This window comes from Symphodus melops (genome assembly GCF_947650265.1).
Source record: "Symphodus melops genome assembly, chromosome: 23".
NCBI lineage: Eukaryota > Metazoa > Chordata > Actinopteri > Labriformes > Labridae > Symphodus > Symphodus melops.
The window spans coordinates 7,325,560-7,342,104 of NC_136713.1; the positions used below are offsets into that span (position 1 = coordinate 7,325,560).

At 43.7% G+C, this 16,545-nt stretch overlaps 1 protein-coding gene across 6 annotated transcripts in view; it reads left to right on the plus strand.

Annotated features, from left to right (window-relative positions):
* The window catches only part of LOC306818554 (beta-1,3-galactosyltransferase 1-like), a 76,668-nt gene extending 67,892 nt beyond the window's left edge, over window positions 1-8,776 (plus strand). For 5 of the 6 annotated variants that reach the window (XM_079336213.1, XM_079336212.1, XM_079336216.1 and 2 more), the window contains one exon: window positions 2,117-5,042. In XM_079336213.1, the coding sequence (XP_079192339.1) occupies window positions 2,372-3,358 (987 nt within the window). In that variant the 5' untranslated portion in view covers window positions 2,117-2,371 and the 3' untranslated portion in view covers window positions 3,359-5,042. Of the gene's footprint in view, window positions 1-2,116; window positions 5,043-5,332; window positions 5,421-6,959 lie in introns of those variants that run through there. The other variant, XR_013778279.1, reaches the window with a different exon arrangement.
* The last annotated feature ends 7,769 nt before the right edge of the window (window positions 8,777-16,545 follow it).

Below are 16,545 nucleotides of genomic sequence, written 5' to 3' on the forward strand. Positions count from 1 at the left end.
CATGTTTATGGTACATTATGTGATTTAAGCTTGGACTCCAGAAGGTTAACTTACGATTGAACCAATCGTGTCCCAACTGCATGGTGACATGTATGCTGTTCCTTCAGCGCTTTTCCAAACATTGAAATAGTTCTTTTTTGAAAAGTCAGAAATGCCTAACAAACGTTCCCCAATCTCAGCACTAAAAACATTCCTCGACAAACATTCTCCACTGCGTGCTCTTTCTGCTCCCCCTTAAACCTCTGCAAGAGCTGCAGTCTCAAACCTGGAACAAAGTCGGCAGAGAACTTGTGCAGAGTGCTAATGTAATTCAAAGTGACACGACGGCATGAAAGGATACAGCCATCTTTTCAATTTGCTCCGAGGGAAATTTTGGGTCTCATGATTTGGTGAGGTGCGTGGCCAGATGAGAATATCAGTCATTCTGGGCTTCAGTGAAATGAGCGTGCATGGAGTAGTTTTCGGCGACTGTGGAACCAATTGACCCTACACGGGAAATATCCGAGTTGAAGGCATGCCGATCTAAAAACAGGACAAGAAGGGAGTGAGGGGAAACGAGGTCAAGGGATGTGGGTGAAGGAGATAAATTGTTGATTTTTATCATGGGGAGAGACTGAGGGAGAGAGAGGAGAAGGCATGCAGGGAGTTGAGATTGAGTGGGAGTACAGGCGATAGACGCTGTCAATAAGTCGGAGGAGAAATTTGAGGAGATGAAATGTACACACACGCAGAAAACAAATCGGCGAAAGGATGAAATGAAGAAAGAAAGGGTTTTGCGATGATAAGACCCCGAGACAAAAACAATATAGGACAGAGACTGAGAGGAAGAACAGCGGTGGAGGGAGGGAGGTAGTGAGACATATAAAGATGGATCAAGCATCCAGCGAAGGAGAGAAGGAGAGAGTGATTGAGAGGGAGGAGGTGTGGAAAAAGCGGCCATGATGAGATGGATTCCACTGGACCATGAGATTGATGACTCTGCTTCAGAAAGGGAGAGAGGGATCGAAAAGGGCGGAACAGATCGGAGAAACGAGGGGGAGGAGGGGGGGGGGGAGAAAAGTCCTGATGAAAAGAACCATGAACCGACAAAAATCTGCCGTCTGATAAAGGAGTGAGCCGGTTTTTATCTCAGCTGTTTCGGCTTAAAAACAGATTTGAGTATCTCTGATGAGATCTAAACCGCTTCCTTTCATCATCAGTTATGCACAGTCAAAACAAAAAATATATCTCCCCAGTAGAAGAACAGGACTGCTGCTACTTCAAAAGAGATTATAGTGCACTGCATAAAAGTCTATAAAAAGAGATTAGACAACAAAAAAAAAATCCTGCAGATTCGTCATCTTTTCCTTATGAAGTCAGAGTTGAAATGTTAAGCTACCAGATAATACTTGGATACAGTAAAGGCAAAGGTTTCATATAAATTCTATCTTCGGAGCTTTTTGACTTATCCCCTTATGGCCCGTCAGTGTGCCAAATTACAGGACAAAGTTCCATAGCTAAAAAAGTAGTAAGTCATTATTGAGGGAAACAAGTTTGACTTCCACAAAGGTTGGTCTAGGAGGGAAACTGTGCGAGTAAATGGTGAGTGAGACCAGCACAACCAAAGGCAGTGGATTTTCATCTTTCCCCTCGAGAAAAGTTTTACTGTTGCCTTGCTTGCCCTGATCCTTCTCCCTCTCCCTCTCAGACTGTCTGAGTTTCTCTGATTCGCCAGGCTGTGTCTGGTCCAAGGGGGGGATAAGAGGGAGATAAACAGTAAACAGAAAGTGCAGGGAGCTGAAGCAGAGCGGGCCCTATCAATGTAGAGAGCTTCCTGGTATATTCACTCTCTTCAGACCATAGAGCTCTTATCTGACGCCGTGATTGTAAGATAGGGTAACCGACTGTGCCGCCTGCCTCGCCAGTGGACTGATGTTAAGGGTAGTAATGAATAGGGCGTGAAAGATATTGTTCAATGTGTCACGCGCCTTGCTTCCATAAGTACCTTTTCATGAGAATACGATAAGGATGCGTTAGATGTTACACCTTCAGTCAGCATGCTTATCTTTTCTCCTAGGTTGGACAAAGTATTTTGATTTATGTTGCCACTGACCTTGTGTTTCTTCTTCTCTTTCAGATGCTGTTACAGAGAGCTAGAGGCCTCCCGCTCACGCTGCCATGGGACACAGTAAGGACATAGACGTGATAAGAAATCTCTGCTGTGGTTTTTTCCCAAAGAAAACCCTAGAAAAGTCCATTATCTGAAATTAATGTGAGCCGTGTTGCGGAGGCAGCCTCAAGCTGCGCCGCCTCGTCCGAATCGACCGATGGAAGCGTGGCCTCAAGGTTTCCGATGCTGCTGCCGCTGGTAAGAACAGCAAAGTGACCAGCGATGCCTTCTAAGGTCTCCTGCTTATACTTGCTGACAGTGGTTTGCTGGGCCAGCGCTCTGTGGTACCTGAGTGTGTCCCGCCCTTCCACGTCCTACATAGGCCAACTGACCATACCAATACGCAAAGCGCCCAAGGTGAACAAGAACGCCACCTTCAGCAACATCCGAACGCGATCGCTTAACCCGCACGACTTCGACTACCTCATCAACGAGGAGAAGAAGTGCGAAGCTGAGCCGCCCTTCCTCGTCAGTCTCATCAGCACCACCCACAAGGAGTTTGACGCCCGTCAGGCCATCCGTGAGACATGGGGCGATGAGAGCACCTTCCCGGACGTTCGCCTGGTCACGCTCTTCTTGTTGGGACGCAGCACCGACACCGTCCTCAACCAGATGGTGGAGCAGGAGAGTCAGATCTTTCATGACATCATCGTGGAGGATTTTATCGACTCGTACCACAACTTGACTCTCAAGACGTTAATGGGAATGCGATGGGTCGCCACGTTTTGCTCGAAGGCGCAGTATGTTCTCAAGACAGACAGTGACATCTTTGTCAACATGGAGAACCTCATTTTCAGCCTCTTAAAGCCAACGACCAAGCCCAGGAGGAGGTACTTCACCGGCTACGTCATCAACGGCGGGCCAATCAGAGACATGCGAAGCAAGTGGTACATGTCAAGGGATCTGTACCCAGAGAGCAAGTACCCCCCCTTCTGTTCTGGCACGGGCTACATCTTCTCTGCCGATGTCGCCGAGCTAATATACAAAACCTCCCTCCACACCAGGCTGCTACACCTGGAGGATGTGTATGTTGGCGTGTGCCTCCGCAAACTGGGAATCCATCCTTTCCAGAACAGCGGCTTCAACCACTGGAAGATGGCGTACAGTCTTTGCCGATACCGCCGGGTGGTCACCGTCCACCAGATCTCCCCCGAGGAAATGCACCGTATTTGGAATGACATGACCAGCAAGAAACACCTGAAGTGTTAGCAGTGCCACCAGAACCTTTGAGTTGGAATGTCAGCCACGCCAGCTGTCTTCTTTATTCATTTGCTTTGGCAAGTACTTTTCAGCACGTCGCACCGAGCTACAAGAGAAGTATTGACGTTTTTTTTGGGTTTTTTTCAGCCACTGATTGCTTTGCCAGGAGTCTCTACAGTGCTAGGCCAGAGCAGACTCCCCTTGGTCGTTTATGTCTCCCTCCTTTTTAAGGTGTTTTTTTGAGAGGTACTCGACTCAGACTCGCTAAAGAGGCACAACCTTGGAAATGTGTTTTCAAAAAGTGTGCCAAATGTTCGATCTTGCCAGCAGCGTTATGAATTTCTAGATAAAGCTTTGTGGCGTGTGTTAAAACACTCATTGACACAGACACAAACTGTCTTCATTACTTGACTGCAAATCACAGAAATGCCATCACAGTTCTTTGAACCCAGACGTTTGCCATTGAAAGCTCTTATTATGAATGTTCCTCATGTATTTTCAGTTGTTATATTTTTCTGAAGAAGGCGTTGAGGTGTTGGATGGTACTGTCTGGCACTAGCAATAGCTGTCATAGTGATGAACACCATGAGTCATCATCATCAGGACTTATTTGAATAGTCTGAAACACAGACACTGTGTTGTTCTTACTCTACAATGGCAGCCAAAAGTATTATCAGCTCCACCTGTTTGCCTCTGTTATATTCTTCTCTAGATTCAGACATATTTTCTTACAAAAGATCCACAGGTTTGTATCGTGCAATGAAACTCTTAAAAAAAAAAAAAAAAAAAAAAGGATCCGGACAACCAGAAGACATCGGCTGCTTGCATTCCCAAGTGAATGTTTCTACTGTTAATGTGTGATGTGCAGTTAATCGTCTCGGGCCGTGCCGTGAGCAGGCTTCAGACTTTTATATTTTCTATTACTTGAACAAGATGGAGAACAGATGCACTGCAAGTGCAGGGTGTACCGAGGACAAATATTACATTTCCGAGTGCTTTCTTCTTTTCAATTACTTGAAATCCAATAAAGCGCTTTTGTAAGACTTGAAATTGTATTTATTACAGGAAACAATATTAAAAGTATTTGGCTCAATTTAATACACATCATCTTTATATTGATAAATAAGAGACCTTATAACAATCTGAGATAACTGCTGCAAAAATAAGCTGGAAAAAGAAAAGTGTGTCATGACTGCTGTTCATTCAGCTGTGCTCAGGTTGACCGCACTCAACGCATCAGTGATGGGCCAGAACTGACTTTATCAGGAAACAACATATTCTCTTTTCCATGCAGGCGTTGGGTGTGTTTGCTGAGAACATTTCTTTTGCAATCCGTATTAAATCCAATCCAGCATCTGTGTAATTGGCTTCGCACCTGTAATGTCTTAACAAGAAGAAATAGAGAGTGTGGAGTTTTGATGTCCAAATACAGTATTCAGAATCTTTATTTCTTTACATCCTCCATTTTTACCAGGTATCCAAACATGGTGTTTGATGAACCCGTTGAAGGTGGACATAAGGATTTCAAACTGGGGGTTTGAAGCTCATATGCTGTCCTAATGTTATACTACTGCTGGAGCTTTCACCTATTGTGGACAGGCTACAGTGACATTTGCTTAATGTCATCCTCCTGTCTCTCTACAAGGCCCGATTTAAATAAAAGCACTGTCTGTATCAGTCACTGAGCATGCCTGGTGCAGATCTTATTAATCTTATTAGATCTACACCAGGTTATTAGAATGGTCTTAAAGTTATTAGAATGGTCACTTTTAGATATTTGAAGGATTTTTAAGGGAATGCAGCACATAGCAGATGATGACCTTCTCTGCCAGATGCTTTTTTTCAATTACAAATGTAGCCCTGACCAAAGATGTAATTAGTCAACAATCAGGGAAAATCTATTGTTCCTTTTGGTGTAATACTTCCTGAGACCAACTCTGAATGCCTTAATCCATCATGTGTTGTCTCTGTTGTCTGTCTGAGATTCATTTAAGAGGGAAGTTTTCCTGGATTTAATCTGTCATCTCGGAGGCAGTAATTATTCTACACTGAGCTGTGCCAGACATCCCATGTAAGTTATTGAAACTGTCAGTCCTCTTCCACAGTCGTGATTATGTGTTTCATACAGTCGCAACTTCTCAGCCCGCTCTGATCTTTAAAGCAGTGTATTTCTGATGGGTCACTTAGCTAAGTCTCTGTTAAACTGAGCAGTCCTTCTTTTTACGTACATGGAAAACAGTCTGTGCACACTGATGAAAATAAGTACACGGAATATGTTTGCTTTTATATTCCTCGACAGAAAAATCTTTCCATTTTGTTGTCGGGAAAAAGCAGAAAAAATGGTAGTTGTTTCATCTCATGTGTTGGCATGTGTGTGGACTAAACTGCAAACAATGTCATTTAATTAGCATGCTCCAGCCTCTAATGCCTACAGGTGCCAGTGTTTACGCCAGTGTGTTTGCACATTGGAATGTTTCAACTCTTTCTTCCAGGCGTCGTCGTCATCATCATCATCAGCAGCAGGAGCAGCATCCGAAGGAGAAGCAACTTGGTGCCGAAGAAATGAACAATGTCTTCAGTTCTGTTCTTGCTTAGATAAACATAAAAAAAGAAAAGTGTTGGAAGCACTTGAGGCGAGACTCTTTTCTCAAACGCTTCCTCGCTCGGCAGAATCTTGTGGGAGCATGAGAGGAGTTGGGGGGGGAAACAAAACAAAAAAAAACAACATCGCTGTTGTGATTTCTTCATCACAAAACTTTTCCCGAATGGAGCTTTTACGTCCTCGGAACAGTTGTCAGCACAACATATAATTGAAACTGATTTATTCCAGTGTCAGTTTTTTGGGGTGAGTTTGTTTTACAAGTTTACTTTGCGTGAAAGAAAAAGGATTCAACAACTGTAACAGGCCAAGTATGTTATCATGAAATTACTTTATTTTCTTGCAAAAAATGAACAAGCGCAGCCTTCACAGTGGGAACGCATGAGAACTAATAGTTATTCACAGCTTCTTATCCTCAGTGCTGTGTTTTGCATTCCTCTGATCACCCCCTTTGGCATGTGCAATTTGATACAATATGCTGAGTAATAGAAAGTCTGCTCTGTAATTGGCCAAACAAGCCAGTGGTAGAGCATTTAAAGGGCTAAAGCTGGGGGAAAATGAAAAGCGAGTGATTATTCCGAGGCTTGTGGTTAAATGAACCTCGTAACGAGCGAGGCGGAGTGCGAGACAATTGGGAACACTCCGGTTTCAAAACAAAGGCGAGCTTGTGGAGCCTCGAGAAGAAATAAAGATAAACTAGGGCACAGAGAAGACCTTGGTTTGGTTTTTGCCGTCTTGTTAGATGGTGTTAAAGCTAAAGGCATATTTGAAACAGCTGCAGAAGAAGCAGCATTATTTAAATCCTTGTAAACATATTCATGATCTTTTCCTTCATATGTTCTTTTCAGCCTCTCGGTTAGCTTGACTTTCTCCTGACCTATCCTGAGAGGCACAGAGGATTCGCCTTTTTTTTTTTTTTTTTTTTTTTTCCCTCTCGAAAATAACCGCTGAACAAATTGGCGGTGTTCAATCTGCCATCTGTGCATTTTTTTTTTTCTCTTTTGCACCAAGGTGAGAGAGGAGAAGAAAAAAAAAAAAAAAAAAAGAGCTCATTGAGAGCAGCTGGGGACCCGTCGTACAATCCTCCTCTTCCTTCCTGGAGAAGTGCCACCGGAGCGAGGCTGGGATGCATCACAATGCTGACGCCTCCACCAAGCAATAACGATGGCTTAATGCATGAGTGGCTTTCACCTTGCCCTGAAGAGAGACGGCTATTGGATCTGCCAAATGCTGAATGATATCATTCTTGAGTAGATGCTGGGATGTTCTTATACGTTATGTTTCCTGGTTAGTGTGCAAATGTAGTTGACACGTATTTATTTTAGTTTTCTTCCAATTTGGAAAGAAAAGTACCTTTTTTGCTTCCAAATTGGCCGCCATCCGAAAAACAATTCTTTGGGTGGGAGCGTCAACATATGCAGTTTGATTACTTTTTGTCAGTGTCATATTTCATCTGAAAACGCAGGCAGCATAGCTGAGACAGAATCACGACTATGCCGCTGTATTCTGCCATTTCTAAACGACACCAACAGGAGTAATAGCGACAGAATGAGCTAATGTATGAAGTGTGCCTCCACCTGATAGATCAATACTGTGTCTTCCTTTCTGAGACTCGCGTTTAAAAACTTGATCCAGTTCTGCCTTCAAAAAGCCCAGAAGCCGTTAATCCTGGTCCTCTGTGCTCAGATTTAAGAATGTGATTAATAAACATCAAACAAAAGTCGATATTTGAGCGAGCTGCGTCTGAATCAGAACATTTTAAGATTGCTTTGAAATCACTTCTCCTGCAAAACAAATCGATGGCAGCGTTCGGCAGAATGAACTCCAGACGCATCCTGGCATAAATGACACTCTTGTCACTATGCAATCACATCCCATCACTCATGGAGAGTCCAGCAGGAGAAACTTAACCCCTGCCTCCAGGAGAACTCCAAACTTAAATATTGATATCCTGCATTAATATTGATATCTGTCCTTGTCGATGACAGCATTTCAGCTGCATGAATTATTTCCTGCCATCCATAACGAAGAGATGGGATTTAAATAGGAAGCATACATCAGGAAGTGAGGCGGTGGCACCACGAGCGCTTGACAGAGATAAGTGTGACAGGCGGGCTGAATTTGAATTGCACAAGCGATAAATTAACTCTTAATGCCCGGGGATGGGGAGCCGATCCCTCGGAACTGATGGAGGCACCGAGCTCAACCTCACCTTCCCCTAAAAGCAGCAGGCTCATATTTATGACCAGCTGCGAGCTTCGGGGGAGTATCTGCATATTTGTACGAGGAGGAGGGAGGGGGGGGGTCTCATAAATACCTGATGGGCTGCTGAATATCAAGATCATTTGATCCAGAGAGCAGGTAAAGGTACCGGCAACACGCTGGCTGTGTGTTTGATGTCAGTATCTCGTTCATTACGCATACTTGACGCGTCTTGAAACCTACGCAGTATGCACAGTCTCTTCGAATGAGTGTATTTGATGCATGCGCACGTCATCCTGGTATTGTTTTCTTTTTCCACCTGCATCTGGGGAAGCAGCGGTGCTCACTCAGCCTTTATGAGGACTACAGAAGCAGCTCAGCAGTACACAGCGTATGCTAAAAACAAAAAGCCGAGCTTTATGTCTGACCAGCAGCCACATCACAGCGCATCAGCTCAAGTCCCCCCCTCAGTCACACCATTTACTTCTTCCTGATCTGTTCTTTGTGCTTGAGTTTGATGCCTGTGTGGGAGGAACACTGTGTGGGCCAAAAAGATATGTCTCCATACGCTAGATTTGTCAAAGGTTGATTCAGTGAAATCCACATTCATAATTCAATGGGTACGTCCATATGTGTACGTGTTTTGTATCAGTTTTGTAAAGTTTAGCTGCCATGGTAACAGCAGAAGGACCAAATCTTACTATTTGAACTTCATCGTCTCTGCAACTGTCTAAGAAAAGCACAAAAGTAGTGTTTACAACCCTTTCATTTTTAGAGACACAGAGTTTAGCCACTTTGCATTCATCATCAAATCGATGTGATGGGAGGATAGTAAGTCCTTGTTGTCTTAATTAGAGCTGAGTGAAATGTTGCTGCACACGCCTGAAGCTGCTCAGGAAGATACTTTGGGGAAATCATGTTATGGTTGCATGTACTCAAAGAACCAAAAACTCTTCAAACCTTTTTTTTTTTTAAGTTGAACTTGAGTTTCTTTTTAACTTCATCCCAGGACAGAGAGAGAGAGAGAGAGAGACTTCATCTCAAATCTCTGTTTGAGTGTTGGTCTCATGGCCTGAAGTAGTATGATGATGTCTGTGTATTGATCATGTTTTACTTTGATCGCAGAAAACTTTCACAGATATCAAAGAAAGATGTTGAAACTTCTTTTTAAGAAAATTAAAAATCGTTTTCTTTATAATTTGTTTCTGTAAATTGGACTTTTTACTTTGGACAGAGCCCTGAATTTATGCTAAGCTAAGCTAATTTATTCCGCCCATTAGCTAAAACTTAAAACGGATGACTTTGAGCTGAGCTGTTTTCTTAAGATGTAAAATAGCTCGAGAACTCCAGAAAACATGTACTCAGGATAATCTTTATTTTCTCTTTAACATCTTGTGATTTATATCCGCAATAAACTGAATTCCTTTTTTCCACACATCGTGTCAAAGAAGCCGCTGCAGTCGGCTAAACGTAGACATTTAGCCGTTATCAACCATGGTCTGAAACACTCAGTGACCAGGGAGTTCTCTGGGAGTTTATTGCCTCATTTGGGGTGTAATTAATCTTTATTAATACCCCATCCATCTCACGCCTTACCTAACCCACATCTCAATTGCAATTCTACACAGCGGAAGCACAAAGCAGCAAGAACATCTCAGAGGAGGCGACGAGCAAAAGGAGAAGATGACTGCCCTCCAGGAATGGAAGACGGAGGAGTTTAAAATTCAGAAAATAAAGAACTCCGTGGAGACTGATGACTGGAGAAGACACATCATCCGTCTTGTGACGTGTAAAGGTGATTCTAAAGAATAATGCAGGACTATATATTCACTTTAACGGCACCCCTGTCAGCCTTTTGTCTTTTCCTTCATTTGTTTTTTGACTTTCACTTCTCCGACCCCAATTTGTCTCCCGCTCTTTCCCATCTCAGATAATCTGAGCCAGCCTTAAGCCTCAATCCACTCTATCTGCCTTCATCCACGTCTCCTAGTTTTCCCCCGTTCTTACCGAGAGGCCCGAGAAATCCTCAGCAGATGCCTGCGACTCCTTTTTGCTGCTTCCATTCTGTTGACAGACAACACAGCTTTAAAAAAGTGAAAGTGAGTTGGAGCCTCTGCCAAAATGTCACTTTATTGGAGGCTTTGAGAAGATTACACAAATGTAAAACGTTTTTCAAAAAGAAAATCTACGGCCATGAATACAAATTACAAATGTGCCTTTTCTTCTTTTCCTTTTTTATATGCTGAAAAAAAAGTGGGTTTTTTTTGCCTTCATTGTCACAATAAAATGTTGAAACGATGTGTTTGAACTTCTCTTTTACAGGTATTGCTGCACTCCATGGTCTCATTTGATAAAAATAAAAATAAGAGGCAGCGTGCAACACCTGGATGTGTGATGTCATGACCCCTCTTGCTCTGTCTGACCCCCGCCCCTGTAATCCCCTCATCTCCCCTTCCTGTTTCCACCACCCCTGCACTGATGAACGTCCTTCCATTCCACCACACGTTCAGGTAAACACGAGTGACAACGTGAGATGAAATCTCTCGCGCGGTGTCAAGGCTAGCTTTGACGTAAAATTCAATCGAACCACGAGTGTCCCAAAGATTAATAGCGCCCATTATTCAAACTTGACTCAAGGTGCTCTGCGAGTGTTGTTTATCTGAGATTATGAATGTGTTTGTGTGCATAGAGAAGAGATGAAGAGCAGAGAGAAGAAATAGATCCTCTGGAGGCGGTGCGTCTGATAGAAGTTTTAAGCAATAAGCAATCCAGAAATTGATTTAACAACTCGCTTTTGCCCGGAAAAGTTTGGAGGAAACTTATTACCCATGAGGCTGATGTCATATTGTTGGCGTGGAAACACAAGGTCGACTGTTACGTTACATCAGAGGCGTCTCCCTCACTCCTATCACTTCCAATTTGCTCAACACAGGAGAGCTTCTTCCCCCCTGCATGCTGGAAGATAATCGACAATGAAATTAGGTGGCATCAGGCTCGTGTCAGCGAGCGATAGAGGAGGATGTGACGGCCCAGGGGCTGATGGGAGATAACCGCAAGACACAGGAAGCTTCGCCAAGAGGATTGTTCCCAGCACCATTTTAGCTGTAACCTTGGCTGGAACTGAAAGGTAAGTCTGAACACGTGGGCGCAAACATGTTGTTTGGGTGCAGAAATGCTCACGGGCGCACACGTTTGCTAACACAGCAAGCTTGCACCCTTCTCTCCCCAATAGATGTGAATTATGTCACTGTCAGCTCAACTCTTCCAACACCCAGGAGCTTTATCAACTCCAACACACACACACACACACACACACACACACACACACACACACACACACACACACTTATCCAATCATGACAAATCAGCCTTTCCACTGGCCGTCCCACCTGAGGGGGTTGTAACAACGCTGTCAAATCAGATGAGGGAAGATGCAGCTCACCGACGTGGAATCACTAAACCTGACTTTGACTTTCATGTTAGCAGGCCGCTTGATATCATTACACTCTCTGTGGATTTGTTTCAGAGTGCAATTGAACAAAGCTTTAATCCAGCTTCCATGCATCTCTCTTGATGTTTTATTTATTTATTTTACCTTGTTGGGTGTCATTCCAGGTGAGGCTTAACAGCAGTTGAAGCTAACCATTAGCATGATGTCAAATTCAATGCTTTGACATGTTTCTCACCGTTGCTTTTTCCTTAGACGTCAATAACAATAAAAAAAAAAAAACAACAATGCTCACTTTCAAAATGTAGCATCTGTTGTTCCCATTCAGCTGCCTGACTAAACAGAGAAAAAAGGCCGCCGTGTGTCAGTGCTAATTACTCACGCAAATAGGCTCATCACTGTAATGACAGCCTGCCGACAGCATAAACACATACAAGCACACACAACCAAGCACGCAGTGTAACACAGCATCGTTTTGTTGTCGGAATAATAATTGTTATGCAGAATCAAAAGGTCAGCATTAACACCACAGCTCTTTTTTACATATAATAACAGTGTTGAGTCAGGAAGGGAAAGGGAGGTAATGAGGTTCTGCAATCGTCCTGACAACCACAACTAAAGTAGAAAAGAGAGCGTGAGCACACGGAGCACATTAAACGACCTGGTTAACAAAACAAAACAAAACGGCAGGATCTAACTTTTTGCATGCTCACAAGAAAGTTTACAGTGTGCACTGGAAAGTCTCATCGGTGCAAACGTAAAAAAAACGTACTTGTGATCTTCATGATGATGCTTCATGATAACGTTTTCTCTGGTTTTTGGTGCAGCCAAACAAATAATATTGATATTTACATTCCTCTTCAAAAGGTTAAAGATTTTTTTTTTTTACCCTCTGGAAAGATTTTGTCCAGTTAAGAAACGAGCGAAGTCGAATATCCTCTGTGTTTTCAGTTCTTTGCAGCATCAGGAGGAGGTGGAGCTTATCCCGGCGTTTACATTTTGACTCAAAATGTTTTCATGACTCCAACTGAGGAATTAGATGTTTCAAAAAGGGAATAAATGCGAGGGACAATTTTCTCAGAAGAAGTTTGTATTCATGCGCGCAGCAGAAACGTTGGTTTCAATGGGCATGTTTTGTCACGTCGAACCTTCACCGCTGGGTAGATTTATGCTTTACACTCGTCTATTGTCATATTTTTAATCGAGTGTTGTGTCGGAGAAGAAGAAGAAGAATTCATGGACACACAGGTGGTGAACGGCAGCTGCCGGAAATCCCTGCTGTTTTCTCCCGAAGAGCTGCTATTTCTGCAAATTGCACGTTTCATTTTCTGAGGCCGAGTAGCGGCGTAATGTCTGTGTTTTGTCACACTTTTGAGTCGCTTTTTCACAGCTCACTTAGTTGGATTTCAGAGTCGTGTTGCACGCCAAGACTCAGTGAGCTGCATGAGCATCAGCAGCGCTCGCAGGTTGTTCAGACGAGTGTCACGGCAAGGTCAATCATCGCCTCGTTTACTGAAAAGCTATTTGCTAATCCTGCTAATGGCTCTGTTCAGACACTGTATCTGATGGAGAATTTACACTCGGGCTGCATAAATCCGCACTCAGGCTGCATGCTATTTAGACAGCGACGCGTTTATGGTGTCTTTTTTATTATGGAACAGGAGAGCTGGGTTGGAGGTTCAACAAATCACATGAGGTCACAGGAAGGTTGGATGCTGCGGTTCACGGGAGCAGCAGCTGCATCAGCGGTGAACATAAAGCCTTGATGTGCTTTAATATGGCGGTCCGCCCCACTTTCATTCCTCCCCGTGGGAGCATCTTCTTACTGCTGGGGTCAGAGGAGCGAGACCCCGGAGAGCTCGTAACGTCCCTTCTCTGGATCTTGGCTTTGACTCTTGTCAGCCTGCTTTTCCTGATGATTTAGGAGATGAATGGTGGGTTTCGTACTGAAATGTAGGGAGGTCAAGGAGCTGCGGCGCACACTAATGTGGATCAGATGTGATGCGGGTCCTGATTGGATTTCATCCTCGGTTTGATGTGCAGCTCATTCCCACTGAGCTGTTTTACACAAACTCTGATCAATGCAGACTTTTTTTCATAAATGCTGCACGGCATATTAGCAAGGTTCACTTCACTTCATCTTCTTTAAAAAAACACACCAGAAAACCCATTTTAAATAGTCGCAACAGTCATTTAAAGACACAATTCTGTTTTTTAGACACGTTGAATTCAGGGTGATAAAGGTCCACGTTTAATGCAAGCCGAGCTGCTCGCACTGCCTCATAAAAAGCCTCCGCAACTTGCCTGCAGAAACTCTAATTACCACTTAAATGCCTCAGTAATAGATAGGCTTACCCGGGGCCAGCCCTCCACGCTACCAACGTAACAATACTCACAGGCTATAATTTATAATTTATGTCTTGCTTTTTATAATTGTGATTTTTATCAGGCGTATTCACCGTTTCAGAAAATGTAGCAGTGGAGATAAAGAGGAAATTGAGTTCTGCGTTTAATAGAGGCGTAAAGTCTTTTCAGTGGTGTGTTCCGCTGCTTCGTGCCACGTGCAGAACAGCCCATTCTCTCTCCGTCTCACAATGCAGGACGTCTGAGAGGTCACCTTGGAGGTGCAAAGTGAATGTTAGGCCTTATCTTTGAATAGAAAATCTGAACGAGCGGAGCCATGTGATCGTCCTCGGCAAGGATGTCCTTGATGTTGACAATGTCGTCCGTTCACGTTCAGGCTGTTTTGAAGGTGCCGTGGTGTCGACGCACGTGGGACGTTTCCCTCAACGTCCCCATGATGGAAGGCACGTGTTTCTGTGTGAAAGTTCTGACAAAAGCCTGGTGCATCCATCGAACTCAGAATCAGCTTCGCTTCAGTGAGGAACCAGGTCGGCCAATCAAGCAGATCGAATGTGGATTCCTTATTTTGCAGCCCAACAGTGCAAAATAATTCAATGTCGTAACTTGGACTACAAAAAAAAAAAGGGATGCATAATAACAGGAAGTGCAAAACTAGCAATTAGCCTCCAGTGATCAGGTCAGAACTATTGATTTGAATAATGCAGTGGATAGTCTGCACAGAAACATGTGAATACATTTGGAAGTAAGGCACTTAAATTGCTTCAGTGTTTACAGTTTGTCCTGCTATGATGCAAAAGTTTCTCAGGCTGGATTGTGAATCTGTCAGGGTAAAAGACGGGGTGAAGACGTCGTCGTATCTTGCAGAAACCAAAAAAAAAAAAACACTGAGCAAATCTGGATGCTACATTTCAGGTTCGTTTTTACGTCGCTAATCTGAGAGCTGCTCGGCTCTCCCTTCTTGTGCAGCAGCTAAACAGCGGGAGCTTCATTCACGCCAACATGACTTTTATATGCAGGCTTAATGATGTGAGCAGGGACTTGTGCACTGTTAGTCTGTGCAGGGTATTGATGGGCTGGGACCCATTCCTTTCTTTAAGCCTGTGTAGTTTTGAGCGGTGCTTCTCCTCGTCGCGGCACAGCTCTGACTTTGAGCTCCATGAGTCACGTTCGCTAACTGGATTCAACAGCTGTCTCCAACCGCCAGGCGTGGAAATGCTGCAGACATACTTACTTTCTGAAATGTGTCTCGTTGGCTTCTTGGGAGTTACCACCCTTCTGACATTCTTCAAATACGCACAGTTACAAGCGATCGTGAGTTCCACATTCGCTCCCTGATACGTGTCGCTTCATTGACTAAACCTCTCCACTCCAGTGTCAATAAATTAAAAAGAACATTGCAGGATCCGCCTCTCATCCAGCCCCTTGCTGTCCCTGTGGTCACTGCCTCTCTGTGTTATTGGTGCTGCAATAATGATTATGATAATGAAAAGCTTTAATGGTTATGACCGTCATCGGTAATGATGAAATTAGGCTGGTGTTATATCGTCGCTACTATTTCACTTCCCTGTGGGTTAATGATCTTCAAGTATGGATTTATTTTACAATGACCAATTTTATGGGACTGTCCGTGTTTAGAGCCCGACAGATGAAAAGACCTCGGCACTTTTCATTTTCCTCCTGCCTGCTTGCGTTAAAGCCAAAAGACTCCAATCCCGTCGAGGCAGAAAAGGCGTAACCTGATGTGAGATCTATGAGGGAATAATGCAGAAAGCAAATCCACCACAGAGTAGGTTTGTTATCGTGTGCGTCGGTGTTAAATTCTCTGTCTTTCCATCGTCGCGCTGCTTTTCTGTGTCGATTTTAAAGGGCAAGAATGTAATTCCGCAATTACGTTTCTTCTATTTTCCCTCTTCTGAAGAAAACCTTTTAGGTGCGTTTGAACCCGAACCTCCACTCACACACAGCTGGAAAAGAACCTCCAGCTGCTTCCTTACATTAAACATGGAACTTTCTCTTTATTCTCCCGCACTAACCTGAAGCCAAGACTCATTTTAATTTCATCTCTCTTCTTCTCCTGAGTCTCTACTACTTGATAATTCTGACTCAAGACGGCCTCGCCCTCAGGCCAGCTATTGACAAGGCGAAAAAACAAGAGTCTCCTCCATCTTATTTAGAGCTCCTGCGAGCCAACCAATTTGCCGGCCGTCCCCTCAGTGAGCTGTAATGGCTTCTTGACTGTCAGCGCTTTAAATCCTTCAGAGACCCACTGTCTGGCACGCACTTGGTGAGTCAAGAGCAGAAAGACAGGAAAAAAACAACAAATTATCCTCATGGGAAGTGAGGTGAAATGTAATTTAAGGTGTTGTACATGTGGATGCACTTGCACAACGAAGTGTTTTTAAAGTGTCTTTCATGACTCAACAATCAATATTCTTATTGAACTGAAAACCTCTATAGTTTTCAATAGAAAAATTAAAGACCATTTCTCCACAGTGTGCTGGTGCAGCTTGCCTGGCTCCGCCCACAGCAGTGATTCGTGCAGCTCCAGACAGTAGGTTTTGAGTTGTCTGTTAGTATATTTCT